Here is a 13,823-nt window from a genome sequence, read left to right as displayed (position 1 = left end):
GTTTGGAAAAAGAAATGTTGATTTTGCAATTAATCGCTATAAGAGTTCAGTTTAACCCTCTTTAATAACTGATGCCATGGAAAAACTTTGAAGATCTACTTCTTCTGACTCACATCAGTTAAAGGGGCATTGCACAACTTTGGAACAAAAATGACGTCAGCTATCCACAGTTACGAAAATGTCATTTGAAATCAAAAGTTAAGGCTCTGTGGTTCTCTTGCCATCAATTGTTCCCCACATTTAAAAAGATTATTATGCTGCACGTGTATTATTTTGTTGCTACTAAATTTTACTAAAGTAGCAAGTTTTAAGGTCAGTGACTTAAGAAAAAATGGTTTAGACTATGATTTTGTGATTTTTACCTGATGATAGGGTGGTGGCGGTTTTAATGAAGACTGTCACGTAAACGCTGTCTATGAGACATGTTGCATTTTTACAGCACCAATTTCATTTTTGCCTCTGTATGATGCCAGTCTAACCATGCTTTTATTGCTCTATCACCCCCTCTCCTCCTCTTATAATTTCTCTCTATTCCTTTTTACTGTCTGTCTCTCTGTCCCTCTCCCCCTTTTCTTCTCCCGATGCCCTCGTTAATATGATTAATTCAACACTGGTTTCTTCCTCTCTGCCTCTCTTCCAGATGATCACTCCCGTGTCAGGCTGCAGGCCCTGGAGGGGGAACAGAGCTCCGATTACATTAATGCAAATTACGTTGATGTAAGTACACACACCAGCCAGCGCCACCAACGCAAAGGTCAGTCCGCTTCCTCTTGGGGGGGGGAGAGGGCGCGCTGGTGCCGCCGTCACAGGGGGCCTGAGGGACAGTGCAGCCCAGCCGCCTGTCCATCACAGCTACAAGCACACACACAAACACACTGCCTTTATTTGACTTTAGAGGGCTGCTGTATCACTCTGTTCATTGGATATATTAAGAGAAATGAAGATCAGAGGCTGACAGCACTGGGAGAGAGAAAAGGCAAACCCGCACAGAGGGGAAACTGAGGTTATAGTTTTGGACTTTGCTTTGAACAACATTATAGTTGAGAACCAAAAAAAAGAGAGAGGGAGTGAGGTTTCACAGATGATTACTTAGTAAAGTTATAGTGAATAAAGCTGAAATAATACACAGAATTTCAAATAGAAACAAAGCACATATACAGACAAAAAAAGTTAAAGTTGTTAGCAAAGCTTCGAAAACTGTTCTGTTGCTTTTGTAACACTGGAAACAATGTTCAAGATTAACAATCAAACGGGTTGCTGTATGTAACTCAATTTACTACAATAAATAATTCGTGTGAGTTTTTCTGACCCGCACAGCCCACAAACCAGGCGGATCTGATAGCTCATTATTTATTTGCTGTGGCAGCATGTGCCTGGCCTGGTTCCCACAGAAACATATTTTTTGCCTGGCCTTGCCTTTGTAGGTCCACTCACAACCATTTATCTGCTATGAGGTGGGTTTGATGCAGTGACTTGCATATCTGCCTGGGTCTGGTTGATGCTGGGTGTAGGCTTGGTCTCGACTTGTTGATAACACCCTCTGTAAACTAAACTGAGAGGTTCCAGCATAGCATTAGCTGCAACAGATCAGCTGATGACCCTCTCTATATGTGGTAGATCGTCTCTAGGCTGCACTAGTTACGTTGCTTTCACCTACAGTCACACAAGGGAAAATGGTGATTGAAAACCATGGTTTGACCAAAATTATTGCAATCATGTGCAGCTGTGTGCCTTGCGATGGAAATTAGTTACCTCAACTATTTGCAATCAGTCCCAGACAGCAAAAAAGAAAGAAGAAAAAAAAAAAAAAACCTTTACCAATCACCAAGTTTTCTTGTGCATGGAGTTTGCCACCCTGTTTTTTCCTCTAGTGCGAATGGGGCCTTAGCCTGCCTGCAACTGTTTCATATCTACAAGCTACTTTGCAACCTGCCTGCACCCTAGATCTGAGTTAATATTATGCCTGCACTCTTCTGAAAAGAGGGATTTTGATGCTGTTCTCTTTGCATCCGGCTGAAAGTGCAGTAGGTCCCAAATGAGAGCTATAATGTAAAATATAATTCAAATAACATTCGTCTTTTGAGTCTAGTGAGCCTTACTGAAATGTCGTTTCTGATATTAAAGTTTGATGATTTATATGTCTACCTATCCACGCTTGTCTACTTCATAAGACATTTGTAGCAAGACAGGAAAGTCCCTGTAGTGTTATATTTACTTATTCCAGAGAACAGTCGTTAACATAATTTTAGGACCTGGTGGTTAGGAAATTTAAAATTAGTTAAACTTTTGAAACGACTGCCGTGGTTGTTATTCTAGCGAGGAAAATCTTCACAGATTGTATTTGATCTCTCTGCTTGATATCTGCATAAGGCAGCTGCTGATTTCGTTACTCTTAGATGCTGAAAAACTCTCAAGGACGCCCTAAATTAAAGTAGACACAGCAGTATCTGCAGAGGTTCGGTTACACTTCTTACCTCAGGGAAGTCCTTGCAAAACAGCTTCTACATGCACTGGAATGACTTGGCATGCTGTTACAGTAAGTAAAAGTTATTAAAAAGTGGCGTCAGACATGGCTCAGGTTTTAAACAGTCCTAACTCACTTAGCTCACACAGTATAGAAGCTCCTGATCTGACCTGATTTGCTCTTAATAGCAGTGTTAGTAGCAGGATGTGACCAATCACTGCAGCTCACTGGTCTCCTTAGGCAGATGCTTCCACTCCATGTGTAATGGGCTGGTGATGTACCTGACTCCCTAAGTGGTTTTTCGCTCAGGAGAGAACCCTCCCTCGGTCTCCCATCTTCTCTTCCCCCACCCCTCTAATGTGGTAATTTGTAATCTCTTGTTACGCCTTCAAACATAAATTCATAATGCAAGGTGTGCCACAGCAAATGCAGGGGGCTTAAATTATTTACCTTTCCCACCATTCAGTTTATGGCCCATTATGCTGCAAAAAGTGGCGCTGCGGAGAAGACGCTCGCAATAGAGAGGGTCCCATTATAAGATAAGAATATACGCATATTAAAGAGAGCCCTGATTGAAACGGATTTCCATCGCTCTGCCAGCTTCATTGGAAAAGTACTTAGTAGAAATGCAGGCAGATGGGTAATGATGTTTTTGCTCTTCAGAAAGCTTTTTAACCCATCTAAAAGCTTGTCCTGCCTAATAAACTCTTATGTGTAGAACATTTCCCACAGTGTTTGTTATTGTACTCTATAACACTGCCGATTATTCCGAGCCATTCTGGTATGTTTCCTTTCTCTCCAGCTGATTGAGTATTTTCATAAACCTTTGGAAGGCAGAGGAAACGTAGTGTAATAGCCTGTTTGCTGTAGAGTCATGTGTGTACATATGGGTTTTTGCTGGGTCTCTTAACTGGATATTGGGGTGATGCAGTGGTTCGGTGAATTTGCAGGCTTGTGCAGAAATCACTCAGTTGTTCACAAAGCTCCTCTCTCCTAAAATGTGTTCATGTTCACTGACTGCTAATTTGCCTCGGCAGAAAACATCATCTGATTCACATTACGATTTTATCAGTGTAACCACAAAATGATATTTAGCAAAGCTGCAGACTCGTTACTGAAACAGTACCTACTCCCCGTCTGCAAGACTATCACCATCAGCATACAGTAGTTTGATTTTCCAAACTTTTCTGAATCCATAACGACTTGAGCCATAAAACGGGATGAGCTAGCTTTTACAGTATTTAAGCAAGTCAACAGGCTCTAACCCTCATCGAGTGGTCTTGTATCCTAAAGCTAACAGCACATGGGAGAAAAGAAGCAAACTTTAACCTTGTGTCTTAAACATCCAACCACCCATCCTTGCTGGCTTAATCCTGCGAGGGGCTTGGGGGCAAAAATAAGCAGAGGGGACGACTGCTTATGGTAATTTGGTTAAACAATTTTTTTTACTGCGAGGTGCTCACTCTGTATGTTTTGGCACACAGATCTGTACATCTGTGGCCACTTTAAACAGCTCAGAAGTGAAACTTCTTCCCACAGGTTTGGGACCAAGATTTCAACAGTTCAACGCAACATTTCCCTTTTCCTGTAACAGACTCAGCTTCAGGTAAAAGGATCCAGTAAAGAAGGAAGAAGGGAAATTTGGAGAAAAGGGAAAACACATAATCATGAAATAAAAGTCAAAAGATGTTTTATTTGGGGTGCTGGGTGTATTTATAACTTCTTTTTTTTTTCTAACTTGAAGGTATTCGTGTGAGTCTTCAAAAAAGATTTAAGAATATGATCATAAAAACCTAATAATTATAATAATAATTCAATTTTAAAGGCCTTAGGGATTGCTTGGCATAAGGGGCCTCAGGGCATTTTCTTTGCTTTTTTTCCCCTTTAGCAATATGACTTATTTGTAGAATTTGTAGGATAAGGATGTTACATATTCTAGATTGAGGGAGGGAGGGAGGGAGGGGGGTGCTAGGGGGAAAAATGTGAAAATATCACTTACTCTGTTTTCTCCTAAATGTATTTGGCAAAGCAAAAATTTCCAGGTAATAGGGATAGGTATTCCAGATTTGCAAAAGTAGGCTATCTAATGATATTCAAATTGAAAATACCAGTTCATGCCCACAGGCAAAAGCACTTCATGCTGCATATTTTAGACATTCCATTCGCCAGCTTTTCTTACTGGAAAGAATTAATGATCACTGTAATCAGCAATGCAGCAAAACACAGGCGGCACATTTAATTCCTGCTCCTAACTTATGCAGCCCTGGAAAATAAAAGTACTTTTTCCAGTTAATAAGAGCAATATTGACATTTCTACATCTTTACCTTCTCGTGTTAAAGATTTGCTCTTGCGTGACTGCTATAACATGCTTACAGAAAGCCACGAGCCCATTTATAGTAAGCGTTACTCACCTGACACTCACTGTCAGGGCCCTTCCTTTCTTTCCGTCTCTCCCTCGCTAATCCGACAGAGCATTGGGCCTCCACTTTACTTGACAGAGCATACATGAAAGCACAAACAAATCTCCTCCTCAGTCCAGAGATAAAGAAGTCATTAAAAATGGAGGACAGCTGAATAGCTGGAGGAGCCCTGTGGATGAGTGAGTGAGGAAAATATCCTTTGTGTCTTTTCTCCCTTCATTGGAGGAGCGTTAATCACAGTCCAAGTTAAATTGAATATGAGTGAGATAAGCAGAGCAGCAGGGGTGGATGGGAAGTGGTGGTGGTGGTGGGGGGGGGGGGGGGGGGGGGTAGACAATCAAGGGGAGGCTGGGGCGGGGAAGAGCCTTTAAGTCCTAATGTTTTGTTTCCTGCCTCATATCTCTGGAGAGAAGACAAGGAATTGGACAAATAAAACTTGAAGGGATTAGAGTAATCCGTGAGACTAGGGGCCTATTGTGAAGATCAGTGCTGTTAGTTGTATCTTGGGGATTATCAACACTTTGGCTGCTTACTCCAGAGGTGTGCCGTATATAGAGTGTATGATGGAGAGTGTTTTTTGCATCTTGTATCTAGCAGCATCCATCATGAGCTTTCAGTCGTGCATCTTGCAGTTGGATGTTGAAACAAAGAGCTGAAAGGGTGTGCAGTGGCAAACAGCTGGCAGAACTACAATGCAGAGTATTTCTTGAAAGCAAGCACGCAAATCTCTCAAATAATTCCTCTTGCGGCGGAGCGGCGTAGAAGCGAGAGTTCATCTTGGCTGCATAAACGCAGGGCATCTGAAACAAACAAAAACAATGCGTTAACTGGGATTTCTATACAGGTCAAATCTGTTCAGTGATGAATGTGATGGTTCGCATTGTAGGAACAGACTGAGTTTGCATGCAAAGGTCAAAAGAACCAACTAAATGTCAAGAGCAGTGTCTTTTTTTTTTTTCTTTTTTTTTTAGCCTCTCTGCGCTGGTCTTTCAGAAGTAGATGGAACATAAAGTGATTCTTATATTCTCTCCTTTTTTTTCTCTGTTTGCAGGGCTACCACAGGCCAAATCACTACATCGCCACTCAGGGTAAGAATAAAAAACTTTCTAAAAATTGCAAGACTAGATTGGTGTGTGTGGGCGGTGAGAATTTAACGGTGTCTGTTTGTTTGGGCAGATGGATGTGTGCAGGTGTTTACGAATATCTATCTGAACATCCCCGTCGTTGTTTACATACGCTCTTGCAAACTACTCTTTGATGCTCAGTCAGGTGTGTGCTCGGGGAGTCTGGTGCCTCTCGGTGTGCACACGCAAACGCACGTACCTACCCGCCTCTGAGCAAGCGTAGCGGCACGCTTTCTCGCTGTCTGTTTCCATCCCGTCGGTGGTGTGGGAGCCATTAATCAGGCAGTCTGGGAGTAGGCTGAATAAATAAATGGATTAGCTGACATGTACAGGCGCATTTTGTCACTGTGTTAATCTGGCCGGCAGATTCGCAGAGTGAGGAGCACTTACCGTGACCCCAGAGGTTAAGTCTGATTGATGGTTAATTGTTATGAATTTTGCATCGCGAGCCTCACTCCCACACAACAGGGCAGCATGCATGGGGATTTTACATACCACTTAAGAAAAAAAAAACAGTGGAAGAGAGGAAAAAAAAAAAGATAAAGGCAGGGGTTTTTTTATTATTATTTTTGCGAAGAGGCTTTAATGGATTCACAATCTGCTTTGGCGGAGCTGGGAGTTGCATAATTACCTGTTTATTAGTGCATTGCCTCTCTTCCTCAGTGTCTCAATTAAAACAACGCTCTGGTTGCTCTTACTTCAGAAAGAGAGAGCATACTAATCAGGCAGTGGTCGCTCTGTTTGCACATTTGTCTGTATGAATGGCACCTAGTTTGAACTGCCTCGCGCTGACCGCTGAGTCCAGCACTCGAAACTGAGCTGTCAAGTGTCGACTCTCTCCTGTGCGCCTCGAGTTCACCAAAACAAGGCAGTATAACTGGCAAATTCAACTCTGAAAGAGTTTCATCTGGATTATTATGACTTCTATAATTGTCCTATAGTCATTAAGAGCATTCCAATTTTCATTAAAAAAATATGCATGAGGAGATCAGCAGTCAAAGAAATGTTGCAAACAAGGCCCTCTCTAAGATGGAAAGCTCGAGAAGCCAAACGTGTTTCCATTCAAGTTAATTAGCCCCAGTTTTCTCATTGAGCTTGCATAATAAGTCCTCATTTTCCATCGACTGTATTGCAAGCACTGGGTACATCCATCCAGTACGAAAGCGTGGAGGTGTGTGTGTGTGTGAGAGAGAGAGTGTGGAAACATCTGTATTCTCTGGGAGACCAAGCCCTTTTATAATTCATCATCAGCTCCGGCAGACTGACAGGAAGGAAGCCTCAGTCTGCTGACACTGAAGCAAAGAGCAGCCAGAGATGATAGGAAAGCCAGACACAGACCTGTCTCTCTCAGCCAGACAAACGGCATACTGTAGCACCTGAAAAGAGCACCTGGGCATTGGCACACTTGCTGAAAATGAGGGAGTAGTCTTCCTCTCTCCCCCAGTAAAGTTTTTCAGTGAATGACACTTCCACTCAAGTCCACTGGGACCAGCAGTAGCTCAGGAAAATGAGACCCGCAATACTGCTGGATAAGCTAAAAAATCTTTGTCATAAATTGGTTGTGGAGGTGGTTTGCGGTGTGCTTAATATGGCAGACAGGTGGGATAACGTTGTCCCCGTTCTATAATGCTATAAACTACAATGACACTCATTAGTTTGGGGTTTATTGACGAGTCCCTTTGCTCTGTCAAGGTGACAATGGCAGGTAGAACAGCTGTCACTCCATAAAAGCCTCATCACCCAAGCTCTGCTCCTCATTATGTAGGTCAGTCTCTCATCCAGAGCTTCTTTTTTTCTGCAGCAATACAATAACTGTCTGTCAGTAATTCTCTAACTGCAGCTCACCTACTTAGCAGATTGAATGTGTGCATGCACCTCAGCCCTCCCATATTGACGCCTCGCCTCTGTCCATTATTATGTCCTGCAGATCGCTTTAAATACTGATCTGACATGAGCTTCCTTCTAGTGGAGACTGAATTACACTGACACCGGGGATGCAAACAGCTGCGATAACCCCCTGCATCCTCTTGGTGATGTGGAAAATATTCATGACATGGGAAAGGGTTCAATTTCATCAAGCTTTCCCCCTCCGGTCTTCTCCGCTTTCCCCTCCTTCACAAGCAGCAAATGTCACCAGGAGCCCAAAAGTTTTATTATTTACAGGTTAACATCTCAAAGCCCAGCAGGGGAGGTGTGGGGTTGGGAGATGGGAAGAGAGAGAGAGCAAATCAATGATAAGCGAGTGTACATTATGCCACAGCCTGCCACATGTAATATTAATGGGCAAGAGGGGAACATCACCTGCATGTTTGTCTGTGAGTGTCTGTGTGAACATGTTGATCAGAAATTTTTTGCCGTACCTGGCTTGGGGATTCTACAGCTGTCACACTCTTTGCTTCTGAGGAGGTGCAGGCCTAGTCCCAAAACACAGCATCAGCTGCAGCAGCGTTAGCTCTCTGACAGCTGGAAGTGAAGCTCCTACTTGTGTTCTGCCTCTGTGAAGTGCCTCTTCCAAACTTCACCAACTAGGCACCACACACTCTGTACTACAAACAGTGCGCTCTGCTTGTATTCTTCAAGTGAGCTCTCAGACTGATTTCTCTGAAAATATCCTGTGGCCTAGTCTTTGAGAATGTAAGCTTTCCCCTCGGTACAGCTAGCTATCAAGATTATTTGTTTGTGTCGAAAGTGATTTTTTTTTAAATAGTGTTTGTTTGTTTGTTTTCTTGAGACTTTATTTTTTTATCTTAAAGGTACCAGAAATTAATTTTGATTGCCTGAATCTGTATTTTAAAAAGATTGTTCAAATTTGACAGTACTGCCACACTTGCTCTCTTGAACAAAAGCCAAGAGGAGGTTAGCAATGGTTAAGTACAGTGCTGTGCAAGTCTTAAGTTACCACTGATCTCTTTATAGTTTCTTTGGAAGAAGCCAGGCTTTCTCTGTTTTGTTTTGTTTTTTTAGTTTTGTGAGAAATAGTTCTCCAAGCGTTTCTAAAGGTCTTTCAAAGGTTTTCTTTGGGCACTGAATACATTTTTTACTCATTTCAGTCCAGTCCTTGTACCCGACAATTTTCAGAGAAATGTTTTTGTTAAGCATCTTAGCACTGGCCTATGAATAATTTAAGCATAAAAAGGACCTAACTCAGGGGATGAACCACTTCTGTGTCTATGCATAACAAAAAAGTTGGCAAAGAACCAATTTTAAATTGTAACTTTAGGCAATTTTTTTACAATTTCCACGTTAAAATGTTCCCATTTCTTTAGTTGACAGCCATAAAATCGTGTTTTTATGGCAAGCCTAAAATACTATCTACTGATTGACCAGCATCTGAAAGTCATGTTCTTAAGAAAAAATCCATCAAAGATCTGGCACAGGATCTGAGAGATGCATCTGCCCCTTCAGTTGATTTATCTGCTGTTGTGAGTCCTCATCATAAATGGTCTTAGTCGAAGGGCAGTTTTGAAAAAGCCATTCTTCAAGAAGAGAAACTATGAGGAATGGCTTAGGTATCCCAAATTACACAATAGCAGCTCTGAAAATCAGTAGCAGCAGAGCTTGTGGAGTGATGGAGGAGGTCAGGTACAAAAAATGAGTGTTTACAGAACAACAATGTGTAAAACACGATGTGGGCTCTGTAATCATTTAGAGCTGTGTTTCAGCCAGTGGTGTTGATGGTCTTGTTAAATTTGGTGGACCTGTGAACACATAAAAGTAACGAGATCTTGATCCAACATGCAGGTTCATTCAGCATCCCAAACATGCACCTATAACTTGGCAGGAAAACATACCATTGAACACCATCAGTCTTTGACCTCCCTTGAACTCAGTGTTATTAACAAAAGGCAAACAAAAGGCCAGCATCCAAAGAAGAGCTTCAAGTGTCTTCCAGAAGCCTGGAGAACTATTGTTGAAGACTACAGAAAAAAGATGTTGAAGAATAAGATACCAAAATATTCACTTTAAAGTTTTTTAGAATTGCTTTATATACAGCATTTCCATGGATATATGCACGTTTCAATACATTGCAGCACATCTTTCCCATTTTCCTAGAAAAATATAAAGAAATGAGAGGGGGGTTCAAGACTTTTCCACAGTACTGAATAGCATATACACTGGAAACAAGAGGAAAATATCTGGTCTCATTCAAATATTCAAAGTTTAGCTGCCACCACTTTAAGAGAACACTAACCAACACACTGAAACTTCGTGTAAAAAGGACGACTTGTTGCCAATGAATTGATTCACCTCACAACTCAAAGCTGATGTTCTTCTCACAAGCCAACTGCATGTGCTATTTCTTATCTGGCACCCGTGTAATCCAGAAAACATGATTCCTATTTAATGTAAATAACTGTCACAAGCATCAACAGCAAACATGAACATTGTGGTTAAGGTAATGAGGGGGTTCTGGTTAAAATTTGCAATGCGCTCACAGTATCATGCTACAGAATAAAGAAAAGAAAAGCCTGAACCTGTCACCCTTAAAATAGAAAACAAACTGTACTGATGGAAGTGATTTCTTTCAGGACGACAGCGTCCTATCAGCATCAGATACAAAATGTAAGTGGATGTTTTTATGCAAATTAAAATACGACATTTTTGCTAGTAGAATTGGCTGTCACCAAATCTAAAGACCATTGAGTGACTTTGCAAAGTAATATTAAACAGTGCTTATGAAACAATTGTGTTCAGTGGCTTCAGTAGAGTTACAGATACTTGGAGAATCAGTCAGTCAAAAGTGCAGCAAAGACATTCAGGCTGCATGCTGTGGCCCAGCACCGCCTATGGCTACAGAAAAGAGGTGCTTTCTAGACATTTTTTAACTTACTGAAACAGGTTTTTGCGAACTCGATAATATAAAAGCTCCACTTTTACGGCTCATTGACTGCAGTGGCACATGTCAGCTTACAGCAGCAGAAATCTAGGATTTTAAAAGCATGCTATTTTTCAGTGGAGATTGGTTAAGAAACCAATGAGTCTAAAATAAATTCTTTCCTCAACATTTGAAGCTGTTCACCCGTTCTGTGTGAAAGTTGTCAAATCAACTGTGTTAGCGATTCCTTTGTTCTTGTATATCTACTTATCAAGAAGCACACTCACTTCCTCATGGGTGTCATCAAGTTACAGTCCAGGAAGCTATCTGTACCCATTCTCCATCTCTGCATTCACAACAAAGCATAAATTGGTTGGCTTAAGCTTGGCAGGAGCCTCCCATTGGATGGTTTATCATATAATGCCAAGTAGTATTGTGTTACTGAAGTCCTACACACCAGCTGTCCTGCTTCTCATTCTTCCTCTCCCAAACTTCTCAGCAATGTGCATCTTTCCTCAGGGACAAGTGTGGGAGGTAGCGGAGTGGGTGGCTCAATCAGGTTGGGTAGTTATCGTAGAGACGGAAACCGAAGTCCTACAGTTAAATCGAGATATACCACCACATGCAAAGCACAGGAAGTAGGGGAATACAGATGGAAGTTATGGAGTAGCCTTGTTCCAACTCTCTAGCTGTCTAGTTGATAGATCCTATTTGTATTTTTACTGTAAAAGCACAAACAGGATGGAAATGTGTTCGCAGAAATGATGGTTGGTTTTGAATCATTTTTTGTTTTTGTTTTTCATTTCTTTAAAAAGTCTTTAATTTAATTTATCTGCTTTTAGAAATAGATGTTTTTAAACTCTGTCAAACAGTATTGCACAATTAAATGTATGACAGTGAGGATGTGTTTAGGCACCCCACTAAGCAGATCAAACATGGCTTGATCAATCAAGTGAATAAAATGGTGATGACACTTTGTTGATGTCCTGAGGGAAATTAGGTTGTTGCAGAAGGCGTAAGTCAATAAGAAGCACAAACAGCACAATGATAGGATCCAGGAACTGCTGCAGCTCCTCATACTAAGGCAAAACAAATTAGTAACAATACAATAGAAATATTCAAATGTGTTTTTATACTAGATTCTATTTTAGCCCGTAATGATTTCATAATCGCTGTAGTTCTTCATTAAGGTTTCCCAAATTGTTGTTAATTTCTTTTAATTGTGTAGTTAGTGGTTTTATGATCATGGCACTCAAGCCAGATACGAAAGCCCGTATAGCTATGCAGTAGGGAGAACAACTCTCTTCATGCCCACCTTTGTTGTTGTTACTGCTTTTTATATAGATCTTTCCCTGGGTGTCCTAGTGATCTAGTGCTTACAGCTGCAGGAGGCATAAATCCAAAAAGTGAGATTTTTTTTTAAATAGGAAAACCTTTTCCTGCTACTATCCTCTCCCTTCAAGGCCATGCACATGTTCTTTATACACACTAAAAATAATGCTTTTGGCTGCATAGGGGATCTGAACCCTACTTTCCCAGGTGAAAGTCATCTGCATAACCCACAACACAAATTTCCCCAATGACTTTTTCGTTTTTTCTACTTTGTACTGCTCACCTTATCTGGTGTACAAGTCCTCTGCTTAACCAAAGTGTTGTGTCATGGACTAGACTCTTTAATTTACTACTAAAGTGAAAGGAGGTGTAATGTGCTTCCAGAGTAACCAACAATATCTACAATATGCTAAAACTTTTATGTGTTCCTTAAGATACCTTTAGGGTACATCACAGGTCAAAGTATCCTTGTTTCCTAACTGGATAACAGTTGTTCAAATTTGTATGAAATTAAGTGTATCCTTATGCTTCCATAGGAATTGAGAATGTAAGTAGCAGCCAGGTGCTGCTAATCAAATGCACTTCATGAATTCTCTCTAGAGCAACATGGCTAATGTTTATCAAGTTACGGCTGAAGAAGTTGTGGAAAAACTTCCTCTAAACAGATGAAACCAAAATGTGATGTTTGGTCATAATGCACCACACCATGTTTGGAGAAACTCAAATACAGCATATTGGCATAAATGCCCCATACCCATCATCAAGCACGGTGGTGGAGGGGTGATGATTTGGGTTTGTTTTGCAGCCACAGGGTCCTAGGCACCCGGAAGTCACTGAGTCAACCATGAACTGTTCTGTTTAGTAAAATATTCTATAGTCAAATGTGAGGCCATCTGTCTGAGAGTTTTGGGAACAGGACAATGATGCCAAGTATCACAGCAAATCTACAACAGAATCAAGGTGTTGCAATTGTCCAGCCAAAGTCCAAATGTTGTAAGAGAGCTGTGCATAAACAAATGACCTCAAACCTCAGTGAACTGAAGCAATGTTGTGAAAATTCCTCCATAATGATGTGAGAGACTTACAAAGCCATACAGATTTACTATTTTACTAATTGCTGATAAAGGTTGTTCTACAAGATGCTGAGTCGCGGTGCGTACTTTGTGCATTCCTGAGGAAAACTTTCTCTCTTTTTTTCCTTTTCTTTCTTTTTCATGACTTGAGTTTTTACAGGTTTCAGTGGCCTAATGTTTATTAAATTTACCTGCCACATAAATGACAACGAAGAAAACGCCAGCAGCTTGTGTATCTGCCATGTTTTGTCTTAGCTTGTGCCTGTGTGTGTCTGCATAATTTGTTATGTCTCCAGGTAATTCGGGCCAACTCGGGAGAATGCACAGTTGTAGAGATTTGCATTCACTAATTAATTTGTCAGAAGTAATTTTTTTCTACTTGGTGCTTGATTAAAACTAATATTAATAATTTTAATTAACCAGAATAATAATTAAATTCAGCCCACAATTATTGCTCAGTGAAGTTTTAAATATTGGAGGCATTGACTGGCTCTCTGCTCATTTATTTTGATGTTCACCAGACACATTTGGGTCCGGTTCGGTGGAAAGGTTGGTGTTGAACAGATGAGATGTAGTGGTAATTACTTTGAGCT

The 13,823-nt window shown here is 41.0% G+C and overlaps 1 protein-coding gene across 6 annotated transcripts in view; it reads left to right on the top strand.

The window, feature by feature from the left end:
- Window positions 1–13,823, top strand: part of LOC101487566 (protein tyrosine phosphatase receptor type M) — a 158,427-nt gene that overhangs the window by 127,510 nt on the left and 17,094 nt on the right. For all 6 annotated transcript variants that reach the window (XM_076876443.1, XM_012920229.4, XM_076876442.1 and 3 more), the window contains 2 exons: window positions 641–717; window positions 5,937–5,973. In XM_076876443.1, coding sequence (XP_076732558.1) covers window positions 641–717; window positions 5,937–5,973 — 114 coding nt within the window. The remainder of the gene's footprint in view (window positions 1–640; window positions 718–5,936; window positions 5,974–13,823) is intronic.

Source organism: Maylandia zebra, linkage group LG18 (genome assembly GCF_041146795.1).
Source record: "Maylandia zebra isolate NMK-2024a linkage group LG18, Mzebra_GT3a, whole genome shotgun sequence".
Lineage (NCBI taxonomy): Eukaryota > Metazoa > Chordata > Actinopteri > Cichliformes > Cichlidae > Maylandia > Maylandia zebra.
The sequence above is the reverse complement of the archived record's forward strand: the minus strand, read 5'-3'. Positions and strand labels throughout refer to the sequence as shown.